General features: G+C 42.2%; 1 protein-coding gene across 8 annotated transcripts in view; it reads left to right on the forward strand.

Moving 5' to 3' along the window:
* Positions 1-25,535, forward strand: part of SCML4 (Scm polycomb group protein like 4) — a 124,948-nt gene that overhangs the window by 35,815 nt on the left and 63,598 nt on the right. For 7 of the 8 annotated variants that reach the window (XR_006966204.1, XR_006966205.1, XR_006966206.1 and 4 more), the window contains exon 2: positions 22,509-22,723. The exons of the other annotated variant lie outside the window; for it this stretch is intronic. Coding sequence is in view for 3 of the 7 variants with exons in the window: in XM_047102364.1 (XP_046958320.1) it covers positions 22,509-22,723 (215 nt within the window). In the remaining 4 variants the exon portion in view is untranslated. The remainder of the gene's footprint in view (positions 1-22,508; positions 22,724-25,535) is intronic. 8 annotated transcript variants of the gene reach the window in all.

The following is a 25,535-nucleotide window of genomic DNA, read 5'->3' on the forward strand; positions in this document are numbered from 1 at the left end:
TTCTCCAGACACATTTGGGTGTCCTTTTTCAGCGCGCTAGATAAAAACGAACGCTTTCGTTGTGTGCCGTCTTCGGGGACCCCGCAAACAGGTTGGTCAGGAAATAGAGTTCTTATTGGCAACCAACCTCTTCTTTGCAGAGGGAACCGAAGAAAAGAATTACTTGTCTGGCAACAGCAGTAATTTATGTCGCACAGGGCTTTGCAGATTATGAGGGGTTCTCATGGTTGTTTTCTCGTCGGATCTTCCTGGCAGCCTGGTGGTGTGACCAGGACACTGATGCCCGAGAGTCACGCTGCCACTCTGCTTCCTTCCTTCTATGATTCGAAGCTGGCTCTCCTGATCCCTACTTGCCCCGGATCACCTGCTCGCCTCCCTGACCCCTCAACCACAGAAACGTGCTCCTGTCCATCGAGGAAGCCAAGCTCTCATTTACCAAACACTGAGGAATAAAATCAGTTTCAGGTTATCTGCATTTGCTGTCTTTCATCTCTAAAAGGCATCTCTCTCTCTTTGACTTGCACAAGAGGTGGGGGTGTTGGTTCCTGGGTTGTTTCCATATTTGTTTTCTGCTGAGGACGTATCTTACATACATGGGTCCAAAGTGTGCAACTTTCTTAGACAGTGAGTTCTTTGAAGGCAAACGTCAAGTTGCTACATTCATTACATAGCACTAACAATGTGTCTTAGACACTTAATGTTTTGTGGAGAGCATCATAAGGAAGATGTTATAGTTACCCATTGCTACCCTTCAGTGTGAATAACTTTGTGTCGGGAAATTTGCGGGGAAAATGTTTGCCACTGAAAGGTTACTGCCTCAAGAAGCCTTGGGGAATTCACAAATCCCCAAGACTGGTGAATGGATTCCCACCACGAGGCATTGACTTGGAGAGTTGTGATTTGTGCTATTTGAATCTTATTGTTTTATTGTTAAAGCTTTAAGAATGTTTCTTAGCAAACGATTTGAAAGGAACCTAGGCCTACAGTTGGTTTATATTACAGAAAATCATTTTGAAAAGACAGTTTGCCTTGTAGATAAAGACCGAACTAGAAACAACCAGAACGCCAAACCACGAGTGCTTTCTCAAAACTCAATGTGAAGTGCAAAGAGAGAACAAAACAGGAAGTAGTGGTTTGCGAAAAAAGAAAGAAATACTTGTAGCTGCCCTAAAAAGTGCCTTTCCTTACACTGTTGGGTGTGAGTTCTGCCACTGACAGGAAGCCGCTGGCTCCAGCTCCTAGCAGAGACAAGTGTCTTCCAGCCAGTGCTGTCCTATTGCTGCCCACAGCTACTCTTTAACAAGCCGTGACAAACATGCGGGTTGGTCTAGGGGCGCCTGGGTGACTCAGTCGGTTGAGCCTCCGACTCTCGATTTGGGCTCAGGTCATGATCTCACGGTTTGTGAGATCGAGCCCCACATCAGGTTCTGCGCTCTCTGCACAGAGCCCGCTTGGGAGTCCCTCTCTCCCTCTCTCCGTCTGCCTCTTGCCACCCTCTGAAAACAAACAAATAAACATTTAAAAAGCTGGGGTCGGTCTGTACGTCGTAGGTGCTGATTAAACACATGTGCTCTTCTCTCCCTCCAGACATCGCGGGCTCAGCAGGTGGCTGGGTTGTCTTAGCCACCTAGCCGTTCGTGTAGTATCGGTGCCATTTCTTTATGTCCTGGAGGACATGGCGATGTGGCTTGGAGGGTCAGGTTTCCCTCCTGTCTCCCTAACCAGCCCCATTGCCGGCTCCTTACCCGCTCTCCGGGGCTGACCCTGGCAGGCAGTGGTAGGGATTTGTGCAAGGAGCCCTGGGGTGGAATCTGAGTTCTGCTCACGGATGGGCGATCTCACGCGAGCTCCTTGGGCTTCAGAGCCTCATCCGTAAACCAAGGGCAATAGTGCTTATGTCACAGAGTTTTGGGGGAAGACAATAGAGGTGAAATAGATGAAGGCCCATCTTGGCAGCATGTGGCGCACTATGTCTTGCTGGCGTGGCCTCGTTAGAAAGCGGTTATCACCCACGGGCCGAGCCTGGTGGAGCCAAGCGCCTTGGGCTGGATCCTGCTGCCTCAGTGCTGGGGAGTGAGAGGAGTCAGGGAAGAGGGCTGGGGTTGCCACTCATTCATTCATTCATTCGATAAACATTTGTCAAATCCCTAAGATGTGCCGGACACGGAAATAGCCAGAATACATTGATCAAGACATAGCATTTCCTTCAAGTAGCTCAAGTATATTGGGAGAGATGGACAAGGACACAAATAAGTGGAATGTCATGTTGGGGGTGCTGCGGTCGAAATTGTTCAGTCACAGCCACAGAGGGGGAGACAGAATAGAAACTTTCTGTCCAGGCAGAGGGGTAGGGGTGGACCCTTTGGGGAGCCACCTCCTTGAGAGGCACACTAGTCTTTGAAGGTGATTCCTTTTCATTTAGCCAAGGGGAACGGCTTCTCATTCCAGGCAGAAGCTGATGCTTTTTGAAGAGAGGCTACAGATAGAGCTCTCTTGAAAAGCTGAGCAAAGGTCAGCCAACACCCCTTCCCTGATGCCAGCCTTAAAGAAAAACCGTGACTGGAGGCCCCAAAGTAGAGGTGGCTGAGGAGAACCTTTGTGATTGACTTACCATGAGTTCTCTTCTACCTTTCACTCAGATTGGAAGCAGGCCACTTTTATTATTCCGCTCAAGCCCCTGAAAGCCTCCTGTAATGAGCCAGGTGATGGGGATAAACTGCAGGGACTGCACACAGGGGAGCCCTTCGGCTTGCATGTCCCCTAAGGTCAGTAGCAAAGGGGGAGGGTGCACAGATCCCTCAGGGAGTGCCCGCTGCAAAGACCTGGCAAGGGGGGTGGAGAGGAGCTGGCAGGCCCCAAGCTCTGGCTTTCCCTTCATCATCCTGTGACCCCCAAGAACCTCAGCCCCACAGGACCTCTTCTCTCTGAACGTTCTGGGCTCTTTGTCCTCATCCTGCGGATATGCGTTGCTTCAGAGCTGTGCTCCTGCCCGATATTGTACATATATCTCTTCTCCCCTAGTAAGTGGTGGACCTCTCAAAGCGGGAGGGGAATGTAGGGGACTGGCTCCATCATGGCACCTTGGAGACTTCGCACATCTCCACATAGGCCACTCAGGCAAGGCGTGACCGCACACGATCTAAGTCCTGGCAGAATCCTCGTGAATCCAGGCAGAATCCCTCTTGGATCATGGAGCCGCTTCCTGCTCCCTAACTGCCCAGGAGGCTGTTGTAGGACAGTTTCTCATTGCCTCCTGGGTGCCGATGAGCTGTGGGGCTTTTGCTTGGCTCTCCTTCAGAGTACAGCTACAGACTCTGAGCCCGCTCCTTGGCTATACCTTTCATACTGCAGTCATCTGGCCCCTTTTGTTTCTGTGTCATCCTGTGAGACAAGGGACACGGGGAAGCTGGCACTCCTCTGCTTTTCTATGTAAGTAAGAAACTGAACTGGACAAGGGCTTGTTGCCTCTTTACTGATTGACTCTGCCAGTTTTACTCAACAGGGAGTTTAGAGATCTAAACTTACTGTGCAGACAAGGGGCAGAGGCCCAGAGGTTGAGTGACCTGTCCCCATCGCTCAGCTGATTAGGAGCTGAGCCAGGACTGGAGGCCGACCTTGTAAGTCCATAGTCGTTTCCACTAGCACCTAATTCTATGCCGTATGTACTATGAACTCCCACTGAAGTGGTTGTTGATCTGATCAATCACGTCTTTGCAGTTATTTGGTGTCCTGGTGTGCAGTGCAAGTAAATGCTCACAACCCTGGCACGTGATGAGTGTAGCACCCACGTGTCACATGTTGCTTGTGCTGGATAGCCCTTCCAGGGTTCAGAGCACCTGGCCCATCTAACCTCCTACGTGCTGGTGCGGATGGCCCTGGCTGGTCGGTGCCCACAGATGGCAGAGCCACTCTCTGGAAGAGGTCGTAGATTTTCATTCATTTGTTTGTTTTTATATAAAAAAATTTTTTTTAAATCTTTATTTATTTTTGAGAGAGAGACAGAGAGTGAGCAGGGGAGGAGCAGAGAGAGAGGGAGACACAGAGTCGGAAGCAGGCTCCAGGCTCTGAGCTGTCAGCACAGAGCCTGACGCAGGGCTTGAACTCACGAACTGTGAGTTCTTGACCTGAGCTGAAGTTGGACGCTCACCCGACTGAGCCACCCAGGCGCCCCTGTTTTTATATTTTTGAATACACACAAAATACAGCAGGTGGAAAACAGCGTGCAGAGAAAAGTCCCTTTCCCTCTCCAGTCCCTAGATCCCAGCCCTCCCACACCTCCCACCTCCAAGAGACAACTGCTACCACCTTTAAGCATTTCCAGAGATATTTCAAGCATGTAGAAGTGTATATGCATGCATACGTGTGTATATATTTATGTGTCTTCCTCACCCACCATGTAATAACATGCCATACATGCTACTGTGTAAATGTAAACATTTATCCTGAAGGTCATTTGCTCTCATTTTACATAGCCGTGATTCTGCTGACCACAGTAATGGCAGAGAACATCCTATCGCTCCCCTCCCCCCCAGTTTCTTCTCACAACCCATGGGTTTGTATGTAGGCATGGCCCCACGTGTGGCCATAGGTAGACAGACTCCGTCCTTTGGGATAGCGGAAAAGATATGGAATTCCCAAAGGAGGCTTTCTTACAAAGCGCCCATTCTGTCTGGTCATTAATTGACCTGACTTACAGAGCAGGCAGATGCCATCCTTTTCCATGTATGACTGTTGGGGTCTAACTAGGAAATCTCTTTAGCACTTAAGACACTGGGTATTTAATCCAGGGAAATGGTCACACGGTGATGAAGAGCCAAAACAGGAGACTGGAAAATCAGCCCCAGTCCTGGTGGTTGCAACCATCCCTAGGCTGGATGGGGAGAGGGAGGAAGTGGTGTTGCAGAAGGCAGACCAGGTAACCTAGCCAGAGCTAAAGCCACTGGGGAGAAGTTCCTGGCAGAGACTTAGTGAAGCAAAGCCAGATTCCTTGGCTTCATCCATGCCAACCGCCAGCCTTTGAACTCAGACCGGCGCCTCGCATTGAAGGGCCAACTCATGGAATCTCCAGAGCGCCGTCTTCTCTAGGGATGTCACCTGAAGTGGAGGAAGGCCTGTCTGTGTGGGGGACTTGATTAGAGAAAAGAGATGGGCACCTGCAACAAGGAGGTGGCATCTAGTCCCTCCCAGGCTTGGCACCTGCTTTCCCTTGCTCTCTGAGGCTCACCTGAGGAGCTGCTCCAGGCCCGCGGGCCCCAATTGTGGTGCTGGTGTTAAAAGCAGCTTCTCTCTTCTTCTTGTGCTGGCTGAGGGGACTGGTGGGTCCCAGAAAAGAGGTAGATTTAGGCTACAGCTGAGCAGCAATCCTGCCAATGAATTATTCATTGCTCTGGTCTGCCTGTCTCTCATGTTTCAAATGTTCTAAAGTTTCTCCAAATCTTACAGATTGGAATGGCGTTCTTCCCACTTCACTGTGCATATTCTCCACTCTCGCTTTAGGTACCTTTCCTCCCTCCCCTTATATATATGAACCTTGGCTCTCTATCACCCTGGCTGCTGCACCCTTACTGGGTGCAGTACAGGTTCCAGTGTGTGGGAGGGAGGGGCTTTTCTAAGTTCAGCCAAGGGTGGAGTAGATTTGACAGACTTTTCAAGTCTGCCCTCACAGCAGATGGCTGCTTGCAGGAGGCAGGAACCACCCCGCCCCTGCACCTGACCCAACAGCAGAGTTGGGAGCCCTACCTGTGGAGGAGACATCGCTGTCCTGAAGTCTCCTTCTATGTGCTAGGCACCTCTAGGAGCCTCTTTTCAGGGGGTTGAGGGAACAAGTCTGCACCTGACAACTACCCTCAAGACTTTTAACAGATTCATCACCTTTGAACATTCTGTTGAACCTGCTTTCTACCTGGTTGTTATGTGGGACAACTGGACCTAACTGGTCCTTTTTGTTCCTGGATCAGTTCCTATTTTTCCAGGACAAGTTGTCTTATTTACAGTTTCTTTGTACCTTTCCTATTAAGACAGGTAGAGACAACGGCATATTGGTACATAATTAATGGAATAAAGTACCTAGAGATACACTCTCCCATATTTAAAAAAAATCAACAAAAATTAATTATATTTTATTCTATTCACTCTTCTATTGATTGCAGCCAAAGTTTGGTACACTTTATCTTAGGTTTCTAAGTATCGGAAAGAAATCCTAGCTTTTCACGAACGATTATTTCAATTTATTATATTACCATTGCTGTTGTAGTTGCTGTTATTGCTTCATACATTGTTACAACTTTCTTCTTTGTCCTCTAGCAACACCCCTGATATTCTTAAAATCATCCTTGTGCTGGTGGTAACAATAAGATGTCTCAAGCTATTCCTAACCTTTCTCTGTCCCCACGATATGGCACACGCTATCTTTAAGGAGTCTTGGTTTTATTTAAAGTGGAGAATAGTCGGGGCGCCTGGGTGGCGCAATCGGTTAAGCGTCCGACTTCAGCCAGGTCACGATCTCACGGTCCGTGAGTTCGAGCCCCGCGTCGGGCTCTGGGCTGATGGCTCAGAGCCTGGAGCCTGTTTCTGATTCTGTGTCTCCCTCTCTCTCTCTGCCCCTCCCCCGTTCATGCTCTGTCTCTCTCTGTCCCAAAAATAAATAAACGTTGAAAAAAAAATTTAAAGTGGAGAATAGTATCAGGAAGCAAAATGTGAGTGCCGGGGGTGAGTACCCATGCATGTTGGCTCTGGCTTTTGTTGGCCCAATTTTTGCGTCAGAATTGGGGAAAATGTGTATTAAGTTCTCTTTAACCGTTTAACAGATTGTTTTACTGTCCCTCTTCTTATGGTATGAAGGTTTCATTGACCATCAACGTGTTCTATTATGTTGATATATTTCTATTCAAAATTTACAGAGATGAAAGCACACCTCTGACCCCAGCTGTGGGCTGTTAGCTTAGGTGAGATGGTAGACTCCACGGGGAATGGTACTGCCTCCAGTGCCAGGTGCACTCTGTGGGTGCAGGATTGCACCGGCTGCTGTGAAGAGTAGAGTGACATATGAAACATGGCCCCTGGCCTCGAGGAATGCACAGAAATCATTTATGTGCATGAAACAATGAGAAAACGACATGAGCCATCATTCCATTGGTGCCTACTGCAACCGGAGGTGCAGGCAATGGGGGGGGGGCGAAGGCGTTGAGAGAAGGGAGGGTCAGTGAGTGGAGAGGGAAAGTCTGAAGCAGGAGAGTATGGGCCACCTTGGAGAATGGTTGCATTTTAGAGAGATGCCAAGGCACATCCTTATCACTGGAAACCACCTCACATACAGGACCTAGGCAGCCTGGGAAGCCATGGATCTAAGGGTGTGTACGAGGCTGCTGGTCCAAGAATGACACTAGAGGTACCAGCTTATTGGTGAATTCAATATGGTGCCTCAGAATGAAAGAAAACAAGATTGTAGTTGTACTTTTGAAATGACAGAGAGAGCATCACACCAAGGATAGGAACGCATGCCATATGGTTAACAGAAAGAAATAATTTAGAGTCCGCTAGGAGTTTAGACATCTTTCTTTTCTTTTTTTCATTTTTCTGTTTCTTTCTTTTTTTAATTTTAATTTTAATTGTTTTTAATTTACATCCAAATTAGTTAGCATATAGTGCAACAATGATTTCAGGAGTAGATTCCTTAGTGCCCCTTACTCATTTAGCCCATCCCCCCTCCCACAACCCCTCCAGTAACCCTCAGTTTGTTCTCCATATTTATGAGTCTCTTCTGTTTTGTCCCCTTCCCTGGTTTTATATTATTTTTGTTTCCCTTCCCTTATGTTCATCTGTTTTGTCTCTTAAAGTCCTCATATGAGTGAAGTTATATGATTTTTGTCTTTCTCTGACTAATTTCACTTAGCATAAGACCCTCCAGTTCCACCCACATAGTTGCAAATGGCAAGATTTCATTCTTTTTGATTGCCACGTAACACTTCATCATATATATATATATATATATATATATATATATATATACATATATATATATACCACATCTTCTGTATCCATTCATCCATCGGTGGACATTTGGGCTCTTTCCATACTTTGGCTATTGTTGATAGTGTTGCTATAAACACAGGGTTGCATGTGTCCCTTCGGAACAGCACACGTGTATCCCTTGGATAAATGCCTAGTAGTGCAATTGCTGGGTCATAGGCTATTTCTATTTTTAGTTTTTTGAGGAACCTTCATACTATTTTCCGGAGTGGCTGCACCAGCTTGCATTCCCACCAACAATGCAAAAGAGATCCTCTTTCTCCACATCCTCGCCAACATCTGTTGTTGCCTGAGTTGTTAATGTTAGCCATTCTGACTGGTGTAAGGTGGTATCTCATTGTGGTTTTGCTTTGTATTTCCCTGATGATGAGTGATGCTGAGCATTTTTTCATGTATTGGTTGGCCATCTGGATGTCTTCTTTGGAGAAGTGTCTATTCATGTCTTTTGCCCGTTTCTTCACTGGATTATCTGTTTTTTGGGTGTTGAGTTTGATAAGTTCTTTATGGATTTTGGATACTAACCCTTTATCTGATATGTCATTTGCAAATATCTTCTCCCATTCTGTCAGTTGCCTTTTAGTTTTGCTGATTGTTTCCTTCACTGTGCAGAAGCTTTTTATTTTGATGAGGTCCCAGTAGTTCATTTTTGCTTTTGTTTCCCTTGCCTCTGGAGACATGTTGAGTACGAAGTTGCTGCGGCCAAGATTGAAGAGGTTTTGCCTGCTTTCTCCTCGAGGATTTTGATGGCTTCCTGTCTTACATTGAGGTCTTTCATCCATTTTGAGTTTATTTTTGTATATGGTGTAAGAAAGCAGTCCAGGTTCATTCTTCTGCATGTTGCTGTCCAGTTTTCCCAGCACCACTTGCTGAAGAGACTGTCTTTATTCCATTGGATATTCTTTCCTGCTCTGTCAAAGATTAGTTGACCATATGTTTGTGGGTCCATTTCTGGGTTCTCTATTCTGTTCCATTGATCTGAGTGTCTGTTGTTTGTGCCAGTACCATACTGTCTTGATGATTACAACTTTGTAGTATAGCTTGAAGTCTGGGATTGTGATGCCTCCTGCTTTGGTTTTCTTTTTCAAGATCGCTTTGGCTATTCGGTGTCTTTTCTGGTTCCATACAAATTTTAGGATTATTTGTTCTAGCTCTGTGAAGAATACTGGTGTTATTTTGATAGGGATTGCATTGAATATGTAGATTGCTTTGGGTAGTATTGACATTTTAAGAATATTTGTTCTTCCTATCCAGGAGCATGGAATCTTTTTCCATTTTTTTGTGTCTTCTTCAATTTCTTTCATAAGCTTTCTATAGTTTTCAGCATATAGATTTTTCACCTCTTTGGTTAGATTTATTCCTAGGTATTCTATGGTTTTTGGTGCAACTGTAAATGGGATTGATTCCTTGATTTCTCTTTCTGTTGCTTCAGTGTTGGTGTATAGGAATGCAACTGATTTCTGTGCATTGATTTTATATCCTGAAACTTTGCTGAATTCATGAATTTGTTCTAGCAGTTTTTTGGTGGAATCATTTGGGTTTTCCATATAGAGTATCATGTCATCTGTGAAGAGTGAAAGTTTTACCTCCTCCTGGCCGATTTGGATGCCTTTTATTTCTTTGTGTTGTCTGACTGCAGAGGCTAAGACTTCCAATACTATGTTGAATAACAGTGGTGAGAGTGGACATCCCTGTCTTGTTCCTGACCTTAGGGGGGAAGCTCTCAGTTTTTCCCCATTGAGGATGATATTAACGTTGGGTTGTTCATATATAGCTTTTATGATCTCAAGGTATGCTCCTTCTATCCCTACTTTCTTGAGGGTTTTTATCAAGAAAGGATGCTGTATTTTGTAAAATGTTTTCTCTGCATCTATTGAAAGGATCATATGGTTCTTGTCCTTTCTTTTATTGATGTGGTGAATCACGTTGTTTTGCAGATATTGATCCAGCCCTGCATCCTAGGTATAAATCCCAGTTGGTCATGGTGAATAATTTTTTGAATGTATTGTTGGAGCCAGTTGGCTAATATCTTGTTGAGGATTTTTGCATCCATGTTCATCAGGGAAATTGGTCTATAGTTCTCCTTTTTAGTGGGGTCTAGTCAGGTTTTGGAATCAAGGTAATGCTGGCTTCATAGAAAGAGTTTGGAAGTTTTCCTTCCATTTGTATTTTTTGGAACACCTTCAAGAGAATAGGTGTTAACTCTTCCTTAAATGTTTGGCAGAATTCCCCTGGAAAGCCATCTGGACCTGGACTCTTGTTTTTTGGCAGATTTTTGCTTACTAATTCGATTTCCTTACTGGTTATGGGTCTGTTCAAATTTTTCTATTTCTTCCTGTTTCAGTTTTGGTAGGGTATATGTTTCTAGGAATTTGTCCATTTCTTCCAGATTGCCCATTTTATTGGCATATAATTGCTTACAATATTCTCTTATTATTGTTTTTATTTCTGCTGTGTTGGTTGTGATCTCTCCTCTTTCATTCTTGATTTTATTTATTTGGGTCCTTTCCTTTTTCTTTTTGATCAAATTGGCTAGGGGTTTATCAATTTTGTTAATTCTTTCAAAGGATCAGCTTCTGGTTTCATTGATCTGTTCTATGGTTTTTTTGGTTTCAATAGCATTAATTTCTGCTCTAATCTTTATTATTCTCTGTATTCTGCTGTTTTTGGGTTTTATTTGCTGTTCTTTTTCCAGCTCCTTAAGGCGTAATGTTAGGTTGTGTATCTGAGATTTTTCTTCCTTCTTTAGGAAGGCCTGGATTGCTATATACTTTCCTCTTATGACTGCCTTTGCTGCATCCCAGAGGTTTTGGGTTGTGGTGTTATCATTATCATTGACTTCCATATACTTTTAATTTACTCTTTAACTGCTTGGTTAGCCCATTCATTCTTTAGTAAGATGTTCTTCAGTCTCCAAGTATTTGTTACCTTTCCAAATTTTTTCTTGTGCTTGATTTCGAGTTTCATAGCATTGTGGTCTGAAAACATGCACGGTATGGTCTCGATCTTTTTGTACTTACTTAGGGCTGATTTGTATCCCAGTATATGGTCTATTCTGGAGAATGTTCCATGTGCACTGGAGAAAAATGTATATTCTGCTGCTTTAGGATGAAATGTTCTGAATATATCTGTTAAGTCCATCTGGTCCAGTGTGTCATTCAAAGCCATTGTTTCCTTATTGATTTTTTGATTAGATGATCTGTCCATTGCTTTGAGTGGGGTGTTGAAGTCCCCTACTATTATGGTATTACTATCAATGAGTTTCTTTATGTTTGTGATCAATTGATTTATCTATTTGGGTGCTCTCACATTTGGCACATAAATGTTTACAATTGTTAGGTCGGTCTTCTTGGTGGATAGATCCCTTGATTAAGATATAACGCCCTTCTCCATCTCTTGATACAGTCTTTATTTTAAAGTCTAGATTGTCTGATATAAGTATGGCTACTCCAGCTTTCTTTTGTTGTCCATTAGCATGATAGATGGTTCTCCATCCCTTTATTTTCAATCTGAAGGTATCTTTAGGTCTAAAGTGGGTCTCTTGTAAACAGCATACAGATGGATCTTGTTTTCTTATCCATTCTGTTATCCTATGTCTTTTGATTGGAACATTGAGTCTGTTGACATTTAGAGTGAGTACTGAAAGATACAAATTTATTGCCATTATGATGCTTGTAGAGTTGGAGTTTCTGGTGGTGTTCTCTGGTCCTTTGTAATCTTTGTTGCTTTTGGTATTTATTTATTTATATATATATTTTTTCATATTTTCTCCCCTCAGAGAGTCCCCCTTAAAATTTCTTGCAGGGCTGATTAATGGTCATAAACTCCTTTAATTTTTCTTTGTCTGGGAAACTTTATCTCTCCTTCTATTTTGAATGACAGCCTTGCTGGATAAAGAATTCTTGGCTGCATATTTTTCTGATTCAGCACACTGAATATATCCTGCCACTCCTTTCTGGCCTGCCAGATTTCTGTGGATAGGTCTGCTGCAAATCTGATCTGTCTTCCCTTGTAGGTTAGGGACTTTTTTCCCTTGCGTTTTCACGATTCTCTCCTTGCCTGAGTATTTTATGAATTTGACTACCATATGCCTTGTTGATGGTCAGTTTTTGTTGAATCTAATGGGGGTCCTCTGTGCTTCCTGGATTTTGGTGTCTGTGTCTTTCCCCAGGTTAGGAAAGTTTTCTGCTATGATTTGCTCACATACCCTCTACCCCTCTTTGTCTCTCTTCCTCTTCTGGGATCCCTATGATTCTGATGTTTCTTTTTAATGAGTCACTGATTTCTCTAATTCTTAAATCGTGCTCTTTTGCCTTAACCTCCCTCTTTTTTTCTGCTTCATTATTCTCTATAAGTTTGTCCTGTATATCGCTGATTCTCTGTTCTGCCTCATCCATCCTTGCTGCCACTGCATCCATCCATGATTGCATCTCAGTTATAGCATTTTTAATTTCATTCTGGCTGTTTTTTACTCCTTTTGTCTCCGCAGAAGGGGATTCTAATCTATTTTCGACTCCAGCTAGTATTCTTATTATTGTAATTCTAAATTCTGGTTCAGACATCTTGCTTGTATCTGTGTTGGTTAAATCCCTGGCTGTCATTTCTTCGTGCTCTTTTTTTTAGGGTGAATTCCTTCGTTTTGTCATTTTGAAGGGAGAAAAGGAATTAATGAGGTAGAAAATTAAAATTAAAAAAAATTAAAACTAAAAAATTAAAAACACACACACTCACAAAAATCGAATAAATGATGCTAGATCCTAGGTGTGTTTTGGTCTGGGTGTTGAAAATCGTTTGACAGATTAGAGAAAAAAAAGGGGGGAGCAAGAAAAAAAAGGAAATCGTTTGAGAATTTGAAAAAATGAATACACTGAAGTAGACTAAAATGAGATGATGGGGGTAAAATAGAATTTGAAAAAATATACATAAAAGTAAAGAATATAGTAGGAAAAATTTAAAGAAAAATATTTTTAATAAAAATTAAAAATAAATATGAATTTTTTCTTTTTCTGTATTCAAGAAAAAGAAACAAAAATGAGAAAAAAGAGAAAAAAAGGAAATCGTTTGAAAATTTGAAAAGGTGAATACACTGAAGTAGCCTAAAATAACATGACGGAAGTAAAATAGAATTTGAAAAAATTTACACAAAAGTAAAAAATGTAGTAATAAAAATTAAAGGAAAATATTTTTAATAAAAATTGAAAATAAAAATGAATGTTTTCTCTTTCTGTATTCAAGAAAAAGGAAAGAAGTGTAAAAGAGGAAAAAAAAAGAATAGATGGACCTGCTAACAGATTGAAGTAGGGCTGAAATTACTTCATTTTCCCCTGGAAGTCAGTCTATGTAGCACTTTCTAGTCCATAAACTAAGCTGGCGGTAAGACTTGGGTTCTTGAAGAGTGAAGTTGGCCCATGTGGGCGGGGCTCAGTGTAATGGCTCTTCTCTCCACTAGATGGCGCTGTCAGCCTGCTGGGGTGGATTGTTGCGGTGCTCCTAGGTGGGTATGCGCATGCGCAGGAGCGGTAAAAATGGCGTCACCCAGCTGCCCAGTCTGTTCTCCCGGATCAGCAATCACGCACCTGTCTTCTGTCTTCAGCTTTTGTCCACTCCCTGCTTTTTCACTCTGTGACCAGGCCCCAGGCAGTACCTCTCACCCGAGTTTTGTCTCAGCTGCAGCTGTTTTCCCCGACCCTTTACCTCCAAAGGACTGCGACTTTGACCTGTTCTGCCCCTCTGCAGGAGGGTCTCACTGGGCAATGGCCGAATGAGCAATGGCCGAATGCCGGCTGCACACAGGAAGGCTTGCTGGACCCTGCTGCTGCTGATGCCCAGAGACTGCAGTCAAGTGCCAGCTTGCCCCAGAAAAAGTTCGTGAGATAGTGTAGCAGCAGTATTTCAGGGGTTATGGAAAATCACAACACACGTCTGGCACCAGACTTCACCCTTAATGACCTTGTTCCTGCACCAGCATATGTGGCCATTTTCTGGGGTCTGCTGGGACCAGGTGGCTTCAAAAGTCTCTACCAAATGTCTTTCCAGCAGTGGAACTGCTTTCCCCTGTGTGGCCCAAGAACCTCCTGTCCCCCACTCTGTTCCTGGGGATTCACTCTTCCCACCAGAGAACCGCCAGGTATCGAGCTGCGGAGTTGCAGCCTTTGGGCTCCCCTTGTTTACAGTCTTAATGGAATTTAAACCCTCTCCTTTCTCCCTTTTTAGTTTAGTCCCTGCGGCTGTTTCCAATTTTCCACTTTCTCTCCAGCTGCTTTTGGGGATGGGTGCTTTTCCTGTATTCCGACCCCCCCACCCCAGTCTCTGTCCTCTCGCTGCTCGCAAAAGCATCTCCCTTCCTGTGCCTTCTCGCTCCCCAAGTTCACCACTCCGTGCCCTGTACCTGCTGAATTCTGTGGCTCAGGTTGTGCAGATTGTTCTGTTAATCCTCCAATCAGTTTTCTAGGTGTGTAGGATGGTTTAGTGTTGGTCTGGCTGTATTTCATGGACGCGAGACACACAAAAAACTCCCATGCTGTTCCACCATCTTGGCTCCTCCCTAGACATCTTTCTAACTGCCTCTTCTCAAAGCTTTTAGAAGCAACAGAAAGCCATTGATTCGGCTTCCAGTCTGGCTGGCCCACCCTTGTCCATGTGCTACCCAGCAACCCTGCACACACCTGCTCTATTGCATTTAGCTTATGCTGCCTGGGAAAACCCTAGCTCTGATGTTACCTTTTTGTGTTTCTTCCAACTCTGTTAAAAGAACTGATTTATTTCTTCCTGCTGTTCCTATAGCGTTTTACATGAAACCTCTGTAATACCGTCCATCTCACATATTATTTATTTATTTATATATATATTTATATATATCTTTATTTACCTGCTGTCCATAGTGAGTATCTTAGGAGATGTGTTTTATTTATTGTCATCCATAATCCAAGTGCCTAACACAGTATTTTACACTCACTACATATTTAACAGGTATTTGTTGGAGGAATTAATAAATAAATGAGTGAATGAATGAGTGAATACATGAATACATGCCTCAGGATTGAGTTAGGTGACTCAGTGGTCCCATGCTATTGGTGTCTGCTTTCGACTTGGTAACTCTTGGTTCTTTACCTTGATGAAGCACCATTAGCCAGGACTTTGGTTTGTATGTATTAGATTTGCAAGGCTAACAGGTCAAATGTCACCCCCAAATTTCACAGACCAGATCTTAGTTCCTCTTGGTTCAGTTGTAATAATTCCAGCTAAGCCTTGTTTTGATAAGAAGAGGGAGATCTAGGAAAGCAGCAGTAAATCACTTCATTTAATATGTCAAGCCAGGAGTTGACAACCGCTTATAGGGTATAACTAGAAGATTTATAGACCTGATGATTAGGCTGCTCTAGGGACAGAATCTTTTATGTTTATTAAAACTCTTTGTTCCAAGATGGCTTCCAAATCCGACCTGAACCAAGGCAGCCTGTATTTGCTGAAGTCTGCGATTGAAAGCAGAGAAATTCAGAGGTACCATATAACACCTGCAAGGTTTTGAGATTCTCAAGTGATGTACATATTTGGTTGTATCAGACTATGTGTCGGTGGAGAGGTTGTCTTCGGCAGCATTTGAGGTCTTTTAAGGTCTTTGGAGATGAGGGAAGTTGTTGGGGGAGGGCAGTAACCCAACTGCCACCTGGTGCCTCAGTGGCAGGGCTTACAGGGTATCAAGGAGGGACCAGGGAGTGCACTGCTGCTCTTGAGAGCTGGTTCTCTCTTCCTGTCTGCCGTCTGTTTAGACACTCTTATTAGCTCCGAAATAACCTTCTCCATTATTTTTGGTGATGAGGTCCTTTTTTTCTTTTTTAAATTTTGTCACAGTTTGTTTAGGATGTTAGAGCAGTGGTCAGTGAAGTTCTGTAGCTCAAGTGCCAAAACCATTAGAAAACAAGAAAACAAAAGGCCATTTGAAGATGCACAAATTTCCAAAAAAACCCCCGAAAACAACAATAACAAAAAACCCAACTTTCCAGACAAGGAGAATTATTCACTCATTGTTTATTTTTCTATTAATGGTGTTTTTCTGCCTAGGGTTTAAAATATTCCAACAATGCAGAATGGTACAAAGACAGCAAAAACATCTTTCAATATCTGTCTGCCCAGAGACGACTACCAGTCTTTTGATGATAATCTTTCCAAGACCTCTTTCCATGCTTAACACATGCAGACTTATCTCTATTATATATATAAAAAGATATGAATAGAATCATAGCACATATACTATTTTGTAGTCTTCAATGCAATTTTATATGTATACACACATTTACATTTATAATTTATGAATGTGAAATATTATATTCACAAAATATCCACTTTATAAATGTGAAATAATTTACTTAACTAAACTGGTTTTGAGAGACATTTTGATTGCTTTCAGTTTTTCACTATTATAAACAATGTGCAAAGAATATCCTTGGCCATATATCTGTTCTTCTCAGATGCTCTTCTTAGGACAAATCCTTAGGAGTAATATGGGTGTATTAGGAAGAGTGTATCTGAAAGTTAAGAGATTTTCAAATTGTCCTACAGAAAGGTTAGCCAATTTCCACCCCTACCAACAGTAAATGGGAATCCTCATTCCTCTACTCCTCACCAGCATGAACTATTGATTGATTTATTCATATTTATCAATCTGATCAGCAATATGTGATATCTCAATGTACTTTTGGGGGAGGTTGCCAGTAAAGTTTAGAAGCTTTTCTTTTGATAATTGACCATTTCTTTTCTTCATTTCCTCCTTCCTTCCTTCTTCTCTCTGAATCATCTGAGTCCTTTGCCAATTTTTCTATCGCAGTATTTATTTTTATTTTTATAATTTGAAGGAGTTTTTTTTAACTCCTTAATTAAGCTTTTGTTGGTCCCATATGTAGCAAACAGTTTTTTCAGATTTTCATTTTTCCTTCTGCATAATTTGCTTTTGCTGTATAAAGCATTTGAGTTTTATGTAGTCATGTCTATTAGTCTTTACATTTCCAAACTGCTTCCTGGATTTTTCACATAGTTAGAAAGTCTGCCTCCATTCCAAGAGTATTAAAATGTTGACCTTCATTGTCTTCAGTAATTCTTGTTTCTTTTTTTGAGGTCTATTTTAGTCTTAGGTATCTCTAGAATTAATTTAGCTCAAATAATAGTTAAATTTTTATTTCTTTTAATTTTTTTTAATGTTCATTTATTTTTGAGAGAGAGAGAGACAGACAGAGCATGAGCAGGGAAGGGGCAGAGAGAGAGAAAGAGAGAGAGAGAGACAGAATTCGAAGCAGGCTCCAGGTTCCGAGCTGTCAGCACAAAGCCCGACATGGGACCCGAACTCATGAACCATGAGATCATGACCTGAGCCAAAGTCGGACGCTTAACCGACTGAGCCACTCAGGTGCCCCAAATTTTCTTTATTTCTAAGTGTCTGTTTTCCACAGCTCATTTGTTGAGATTTCCTGCACTGATATGACAAATGATCTTAAGTTTCAAACAAATGGAAACTTAACATATGTTTAATTTCTGGCCTAGCTTTTCCATCAGTCTGATTGCTTAGCCCTGTACCTTACTGCTGCCATTGTTACAGTTTTATAATATACTTTAGAAACCAGGAGGGCAAGTCTCCAGTGGCCTTTGTTTTGTCCTTCTTTTCTTAAAGTCTGTTTGGATTTTTAATGTGATTGCACTTATAGAATGATTTAGGTGAAAATTATACTTCAGAAATACCCATCTGTCCAATACCAGAATAATCATTTTTAAATCTTATTTTAAGGCATAAGTAGGATTTTTTTAAAAAAAATATTACTTTCTTCATGTAAGTCCTACTTATTGAATTTCATGAAGAACTATGAAGGGTCTGAGATTTTTATCCTCTGCAAGCAAACAGGTCAGCCTACCACAATGTCATGGATATGGTAGAAGAAAAATGGCTCCCAGTCCAGAGGCACAGCAGGTGGTTTGTCTTCATGTTCCCACCTGTTTCCCTTGTCCAAGTTCCATGGCGATGATGTACACACTGTGGGTTTGTGTCACAGCTGAGGAACTCTAAGCTCAGGAAATCAAATGAGAGGTCAGAATAACCTTCTGTGACCTAACTGATGAAAAAATGAGAAGAGTAAACTGAGGAAGAAGAAAGAGCATTCCAGGCAAAGGGAGCTACATATGCAAAGGCCCTGTGGTGGGAGGAATTTTGGCAACTATAAACACCCGGGGGAAAAAAAGTCACTATGGTAATTCCATTGTTTTTCTGGCTCAGGGTGCCATAGAAAGCTAAGAGTGTATTATTTTCATTAGGATTTGTTGCTGTTCTTTATTCTTTTTTTTTTTTTAATGTTTATTTATTTTTGAGACAGAGAGAGACAGAGCATGAATGGGGGAGGGGCAGAGAGAGAGGGAGACACAGAATCGGAAGCAGGCTCCAGGCTCTGAGCCATCAGCCCAGAGCCCGACGCGGGGCTCGAACTCACGAACCGTGAGATCGTGACCTGAGCTGAAGTCGGACGCTCAACCAACTGAGTCACTCAGGCGCCCCTGTTCTTTATTCTTAAAGAACTTTTCTTCAGACACAGAGAGCCTCCTCATTATGGAAGACAGCCTCTTAATATATGTTTGAGTATTTTCCTTTTCTGTTAGTTTTTTGCTAATGTTTATGTATTTATTTTGAGAGAGGCAGAGAATGTGAGCAGTGGAGGTGCAGAGAAAGAGAGAGAGAATCCCAAGCAGGCTCTGTGCTGTCAGGGCAGAGCCCATCGTGGGGCTCAATCTCACCAGCTGTGAGATCATGATCTGAGCTGAAATCAGGAGTTGGAGGTTCAACCAACAGAGGCACCCAGGTGCCCCCTTTTCTATTAGTTTCGATATTTTCATTAAACATCTGATAAATTGTCATTGTCTATCTTCCATAGTTATGTTCTCCCTAAAAAAAAAAAAAAAATCCCATTTTCCTTGTTTCCCCTGCATTCCAAGATTGGGACCCTTCCTTGTTTTCAGTATTAAGTATTCAGTATTTGTTATTTTTCCTTTTTTTTTTTTTTGGTTCATGTCTTAGTTTTGGAAAAGGACATTTTTGGAGACCCTGAACTATTGTCACCATCATTTCCAAAGTGTCTGAGTCTGTTATTAAAATACCACTTTGTGTTTTCCCCTAACTCTTTAAAATTATTCCAAGGAGACTTTCAGAGAACCCCACATAATTAAAATAACCTCTTCAGTTTTTAAAAATCTTGTTACTTAAAATTGCATTTACTCACATATTAAAATATTGATTTATGAGAAGGAATTGAAAAATAGTATCTTCTTGATCAGTGGATGAACCATCTCCAAGTATTTCCCCAATTACTGTAGTGCCTCGTGTGCCACCAATAATAGTTCACTGTTGGGGCACTTGGGTGGCTCAGTCGGTTAAGTGTCTGACTTCAGCTCAGGCTCAGGTTGTGATCTTGCAGCTCGTGAGTTCGAGCCCATTGTCTGGCTCTGTGCTGAAAGCTCAGAGCCTGGAGCCTGCTTCGGATTCTGTGTCTCCCTCTCTCTCTGCCTCTGCCCCATTCACGCTCTTTCTCTTGAAAAATAAAATAAAATAAAAACATTGAAAAAACAAAAAAAGTAATAGTTCACTGTTGCTCCACTAGCATGAAATTCATTAATCGGATTTAGTTTTCAGGAAAGCTCCTTCATACCCTAAGATAGATGCACTTCAAGTAAGGAAGTGGAAAGTCGCACAAGTCCTGTTTTTTCCTCACAGTAGAGAAAGAGAATTAGAACAATAGAAAAGCTCAGTTTAAAAGATGGCTTTTTTTGAGGTGCCTGGGTGGCTCAGTCGGTTAAGTGTCTGACTTTGGCTCAGGTCATGATCTCACAGTCCATGAATTCAAGCCCTGCATTGGGCTCTGTGCTGACAGCTCAGAACCTGGAGCCTGCTTTGGATTCTGTGTCTCCCTCCCTCTCTCTCTGCCCCTCCCCCACTCACACTCTGTCTCTGTCTCTCTCTCTCTCAAAAATAAATAAACATTAAAAAATTTGTTTAAAAAGATTGCTTTTTTTGTAGGAAATATTTTTTTCTAACATACTGAGAAATTTGGGGATAGTTCAGCCTAATTTTGAGTGATACAAATTCTTAGGATAATATGCTAATTAGTCACCCGTCCTTCACTCTTCAAAACCTATTCAACAAGAAGACTTTTGTGAGGGAGTATCTAAGTTAGCAGAGGATCACAATTCACCAGGGAAGGAACACAGCCAACTGAGCCTTCAAAAACAGGAGGAAAGAGATTCAATGCCTTCTCTGAACCTGGGTTTTCTCTTATTGACTTTTGATCTTAATGTTAGATACATCGCTGACCTTGTCCCTAGAGGCAAAGTAGAAAGGTAGAAAAACCTGTCCTAGACTAGAAAAAGAAATCCCATTTCCAAAATCTGTAAACTAAAAGTGGAGAAGCAGACACTTGATCATGATAGCTCAAAATGGGACTCAGATCAAGTTCCACACAGCAAAGATCTTACTGATAAATTTTGGTGGGTTTTCAATGTTTTGGGAAGCCGCTTTTTTGAAAACGAGTGTTTGGGGTATTTGTTGGCACTGGGGGATGTTGACAGTAAGTCTAGAACTGGAATGATTCCCTTTGTTCACATATTGATGGGTTTATCTTCATTGATTATGATTCATTGACTGTAAGATGCCCTTGATAATATCACACCTCATTATTTCATGTACCAAGAAATAAAAATTGCTCCTTACAGAATTTGATGTGCTTGCAATGCTTTAGGGTGCATTGTGATTTCAGAGATGTTATTTTGTAAAAAAGTGTGCATTTTAGAATCAATGAGACATGGTGTTTTTCTTACACAAAAACAAGGAAAATCGACATCCTCAACAGCTTGTCTATCTACCTGAAATACCTAACAATAAACAAATTTATGCTTTAAAATTCATAAAATATCATATTAGGTATGATATTTCCAAGAGCAATCAATATTATTGAGTGGATACCGTTAATATTCAGAGAATTAACAAACTGAACTGACATTTGTAAAAGATGCCCCAAATTTCCCGTCATGTTTTAGGATATCAAATATCCACTATTTGATATTTTCCTTCCTGAGCAAAGCAATCTGGTTCCTACAGTGGCTGCCCAGACCTGGGGGGTAGGGACTGCTTCCATCATCTTTCCCAATTTTTCCTGTGGCCTCTTGAGCAAAAGCTTCTCATTTCCAACTGTTGGCTACCATTAAGCCTCAGAAATGAGTTTCGTCACCTAACATCATCCCTGAGTTAGAGTGTAGAGTTCTTTCTGTCCGACTTGTTACATTTCTTAACATTCAAGGAAATCTGACCCTTGAGCTCATGATACCGCTGAGCTCCCTGGGTTGGAGTTGATCAACTACCTCTTGCTGCAAGATTTAGTCAAGTCTACCTGAGAGAGCTTATCATTAGTATATATTTTTTTAAGTTTTATTTATTTTGAGAGGTAGAAGAGGGACAGAGAGAAGGAGAGAGAGTATCCGAAGCAGGCTCCGAGTCGTCAGCCTGATGTGGGGGCTCGAACTCATGAACTGTGAGGTCATAGCCTGAGCTGAAGTCAGATGCTTGACTGACTAAGCTACCCAGGGACCCGTATCATTAGTATTTTTAATGCTATGAATTTTATAGCATGTGGGGTATCTGTTTGGGGGAAAGGATGTGTCCATAGCGAACAATTACCAACAGTTCTACCGTCTCTGCCACTTACGTCATTTCCTTTCACTCTTTTACCACATACATTTTTGCATAGTGGAGATCATTTTTAAGCACAATTTATGAGACGCTTTTTCATTCAATCTCATGTTGTTGAAATAATATGGTTAAAGACTTTTAACCAGGTGATTGTTTTGTTCTGTAGATAATGTTAACTATTCCCCTATTGCTTGTTATTTGGGCTCCATCCATTCTATTTTCGCAATTCTAAAACATGCTAAGATGAACATCTCTGTAGGTAAATCTCTATCCGCATTTTGACCGAGGGACATAACTTTAATACAATTGATTTGTACCGTTACATCCCTTCCATGGGAAAAATAAAGGTCATAACAATTTATAACCCAACCAAAGGGGCAGGAGCGAATGTGAGGGAATAGTTGTATTTATCTAATGCTATCACTTCAAGGTTGAACAAAGTGGGGAAACGGAGACACGCATTGATAAAGTCGTCTCGTTGCTGGCGGCACTATCGGTTGCGTTTGGAGCTGGGAATCTATTGTCCTCTCCACCTAGACAGCATCTCCCCTGCTTCGTTATAGCCCTGTGGAAATTCGCTCTCCTTGAAATGATCCCAGAACTCCAACAGCACTGTAAAAACTCCTAGTGGTGCCTGGCTGTCTTGTATTTGGTCTTCCCCTCCAATAAAGGATAGGCATGGCCAAAAACACCAAATGGGATACATGTTTGCCTTGCAAACCAAACAAACCCTTCTGTTTTTGTTTTGCTTTGTGTCTGGACTAATTCTTAGCACCTCTTCTGCCTGTGAGCGATTTGTCACTTCCTTCTGTAAGACTGGCACCAGCAGACATGCAGTCTCAGAGGATCCCGGGGAGAAAGCGAGGCCGACCCCCACTGCACTCAACACCTATGAAGATGGCAGTCCATAACCTTTATTCTGCTTCAGCTGGTTCTTTGCCAGCAGCGAAGATCCCAAAGAAAAGAGGGCGGAAGCCTGGGTACAAGGTACGGCTCCATCATCTCCTTTCTCCACGGTGACATTGGGCTGGGGCATGGGTGCTTGGGCAGAGCCCCACTGCAGAATGTGAGGAAAGGCTGGGAGCTGGGTAACGACAAGATGAGAAGTAAGTTTCTCTCAATGAAGTCTGTGACAGACAAGGCCTCATTGTTACAGCGGGGCCCACATTGCATGCTGTCCCTGTCGTGTGCATTTGTACAAGTGGAGAAAGCAAATTGCACCAGATGGGGAAAGTTGTAAGGCGAGCAGATTTTAGGGTCATAGCTAAACACACATTTTAAGACTTGCATTTAAATTAGTGTTTCAGACACTGAATTTTCCCCTCACTGTGCCTACTAGGGCGGCGCTCAAAGCCACTTTCCAGAACTCATTCGTCATTTATTTTAGTAAAAGCAGATGATGTTCCTGAAACACTTAAATTAATAATGCGTGCAGCCTAGTGTCAGAGGACATAGAAGAATTTTCCCAAACAGAGCCTAAACAAGGGGGACTCATCATGAAAATTCAGGGTGTTAATTCATAGTTTCCTGCTTATAAAAAGTGCTGACGTCAAGTTTGGCTTCAAGGAGGCGTATCAGGCAGAATTAAAATCCCGTGACCCTTGGAAGAATTAACAATTCAGAGTGGCAGGGGGTGGAAAAGAAATTCTCTGATGTAATTGCAATCACATAAAGCAATCTGAACCAGAGGAGGGAGAGCTTCTCCTCCAAGATGTTTTTGAAGAGGCTACTAGAGAAGAAAGACTATTGAGTTCATTCTTCACAAGACTTTTGGGCATTAGAAAATGAGCTTCAGAAGTTTTCCTTCCTTTATTTTTTCTTGAAATAAAGAGCTTATGTTTCCATCTTGAGATCTCAATACTCAAACCAAAATGCAAATTGGCAATTAACTCCCATATATTTAGGAAAATGTATGGAAATTATTTCAGGTCAGCAGAAAGACAAAGCTTCCGGAAGAATCGGTGATGAATTCAACCTTTATCCCTTTGGTTCTCCGCAGTTCTTCCAACTGCTGGAAAATAAAAACAGGAGGTAGGGGGAAGGTGACTCAAAGTTGTTTGGGGGTCATGGGTTTTAGTAAAAGAAGCTTTTACTCAGCCACCTCATGAAGTAAAATCTTCTGTCACTGGTTACTTTTCTAACAAAGAGAGCCTCCTCTTTCTCATGGGCACTTCAGCTTCAGCATTGTTTCTCTGAAGCCGGCTTAGGGCAGGCCCTCCCAGCTCAGCTACCTGCGCCATTGCTGAGGTCTGGGTATTGAATCTGGAAGGACGGAGCAGGGCAGCCCTTCTGTGAATAGAGCCAGGGAGCAAGTCCAGGATCTGAAGAAACACACTGAAAACTTCTCTCTCCTATTTGGCCTTTCTCCTACTCCCCCTGGGAGCTGTGACCCAAGAATGAAAATTACCAACAGACACAGCATTTCTAGGGCCAGGAAAAATGGGAGTTCAGTCCATGGAATGAGCCCGACTTGGCAATTTTCCTGTCTCCTAAAAGGGGCAGTTTTCAGGGCTCCTAACACTCAGAGACACATCAAAGCAGGAAGAAACCTTTTGGAATGGTTAGCTCACAATGTAGGCCCTGCACATGGCAGGCAGATCTCATGTCCATGCCTCACAGGGCTACTTGGCTAGGGGCAACGGGCCACAGCTCTTCCTTGAGTCCATCTTCCATGTATTTGGGGAACTGTGTGGGAATTATTTCAGGCCAGCAGCTCCCAGACAGCTCCCCAAGTGTTCAAGAACACCTCCAAACCAGGTGCTAGTCTGCCGGAGTGCTGACTCCCTCGTGGTGACATGAGAAAAATAAGAACCGTGTGCAAATCTTCGTAGAGCTAAAATGATTCCACCCAAAGGATCATCCTTTATTCTGAAATATCTGCTTCTTACTCTTTTGGCGTTAGAGTTTGTTTTCTTTTATTTAATTGTTGTATGTTGTCAGGATTTGGTAATTTAAAAAATGTCCTTACTTCGCAAAATAAATTTGGCAACCAATTAAGTCTCTCCAGTTTTTTTTTTTTTTGACAATTTCTTAGACCCAGAAGCCCCCTTTTACCGTTAATGAAAAGGTTTTAATTGTGGAGAAGCCACCGAGGAAACTGTACAGTGTTGTTCCATTTACCAAATGGCCACTAATTTGGCAATTTTAACTATCTGAGACACAGTTGGGGAGCCAGAAGTTGTTAAAAAAGAAGCCCTGAGCAAGCGAAGTAAGATATTACTTGGTGTATCCTTAAAGATCCTGCATTTAATTGTTAAGAAAATGCTTCCAAGCCCTCCTTCAGAGTCTATTTACCTTTATTGTAGATGCATTTCTTACAAGCTCTATTATAGCGATTTAATAGTCTTAGATTTGAAGGAGAAGATATTTTGGGGAAGAAGAGTGCCCACACAGCTGGGTACTGAAAGTATAATAATAATTATTGTTATAATTAAATGATGTTTTATTAATAATACAGAACAATAACAAATACAATAACATTATCAATATTATAAAGTAGTGAAGAACAATTTTGTCATTTCAATAAAAACATCATTATGGTATATTCATCCTAACAATACTGTCATAACGAAGTAATCCGTGTTTGAGCCTTTGGAAGGTTCCTGAGTCTTGAGCATGCCTGTTGTGCTGACTGCATCACAGATCTATGCTGGTTGACATTTGTCACCTCTTGCCTGGCGCTCTCCCAAACTGCACTCTCGATCACCTCTGTGCCCAGCACAGGTGGAAACTCTGTCTGGTCCAAGAATGGGCACAAGCCTTTCCCTTTAAGATCCAAGCACAGCTGACACAGGCTGTG

The sequence above is a fragment of the Lynx rufus genome, unplaced genomic scaffold, assembly GCF_022079265.1.
Source record: "Lynx rufus isolate CCGP_SWC_20201006 ecotype Redwood Valley unplaced genomic scaffold, mLynRuf1.p SCAF_6, whole genome shotgun sequence".
NCBI lineage: Eukaryota > Metazoa > Chordata > Mammalia > Carnivora > Felidae > Lynx > Lynx rufus.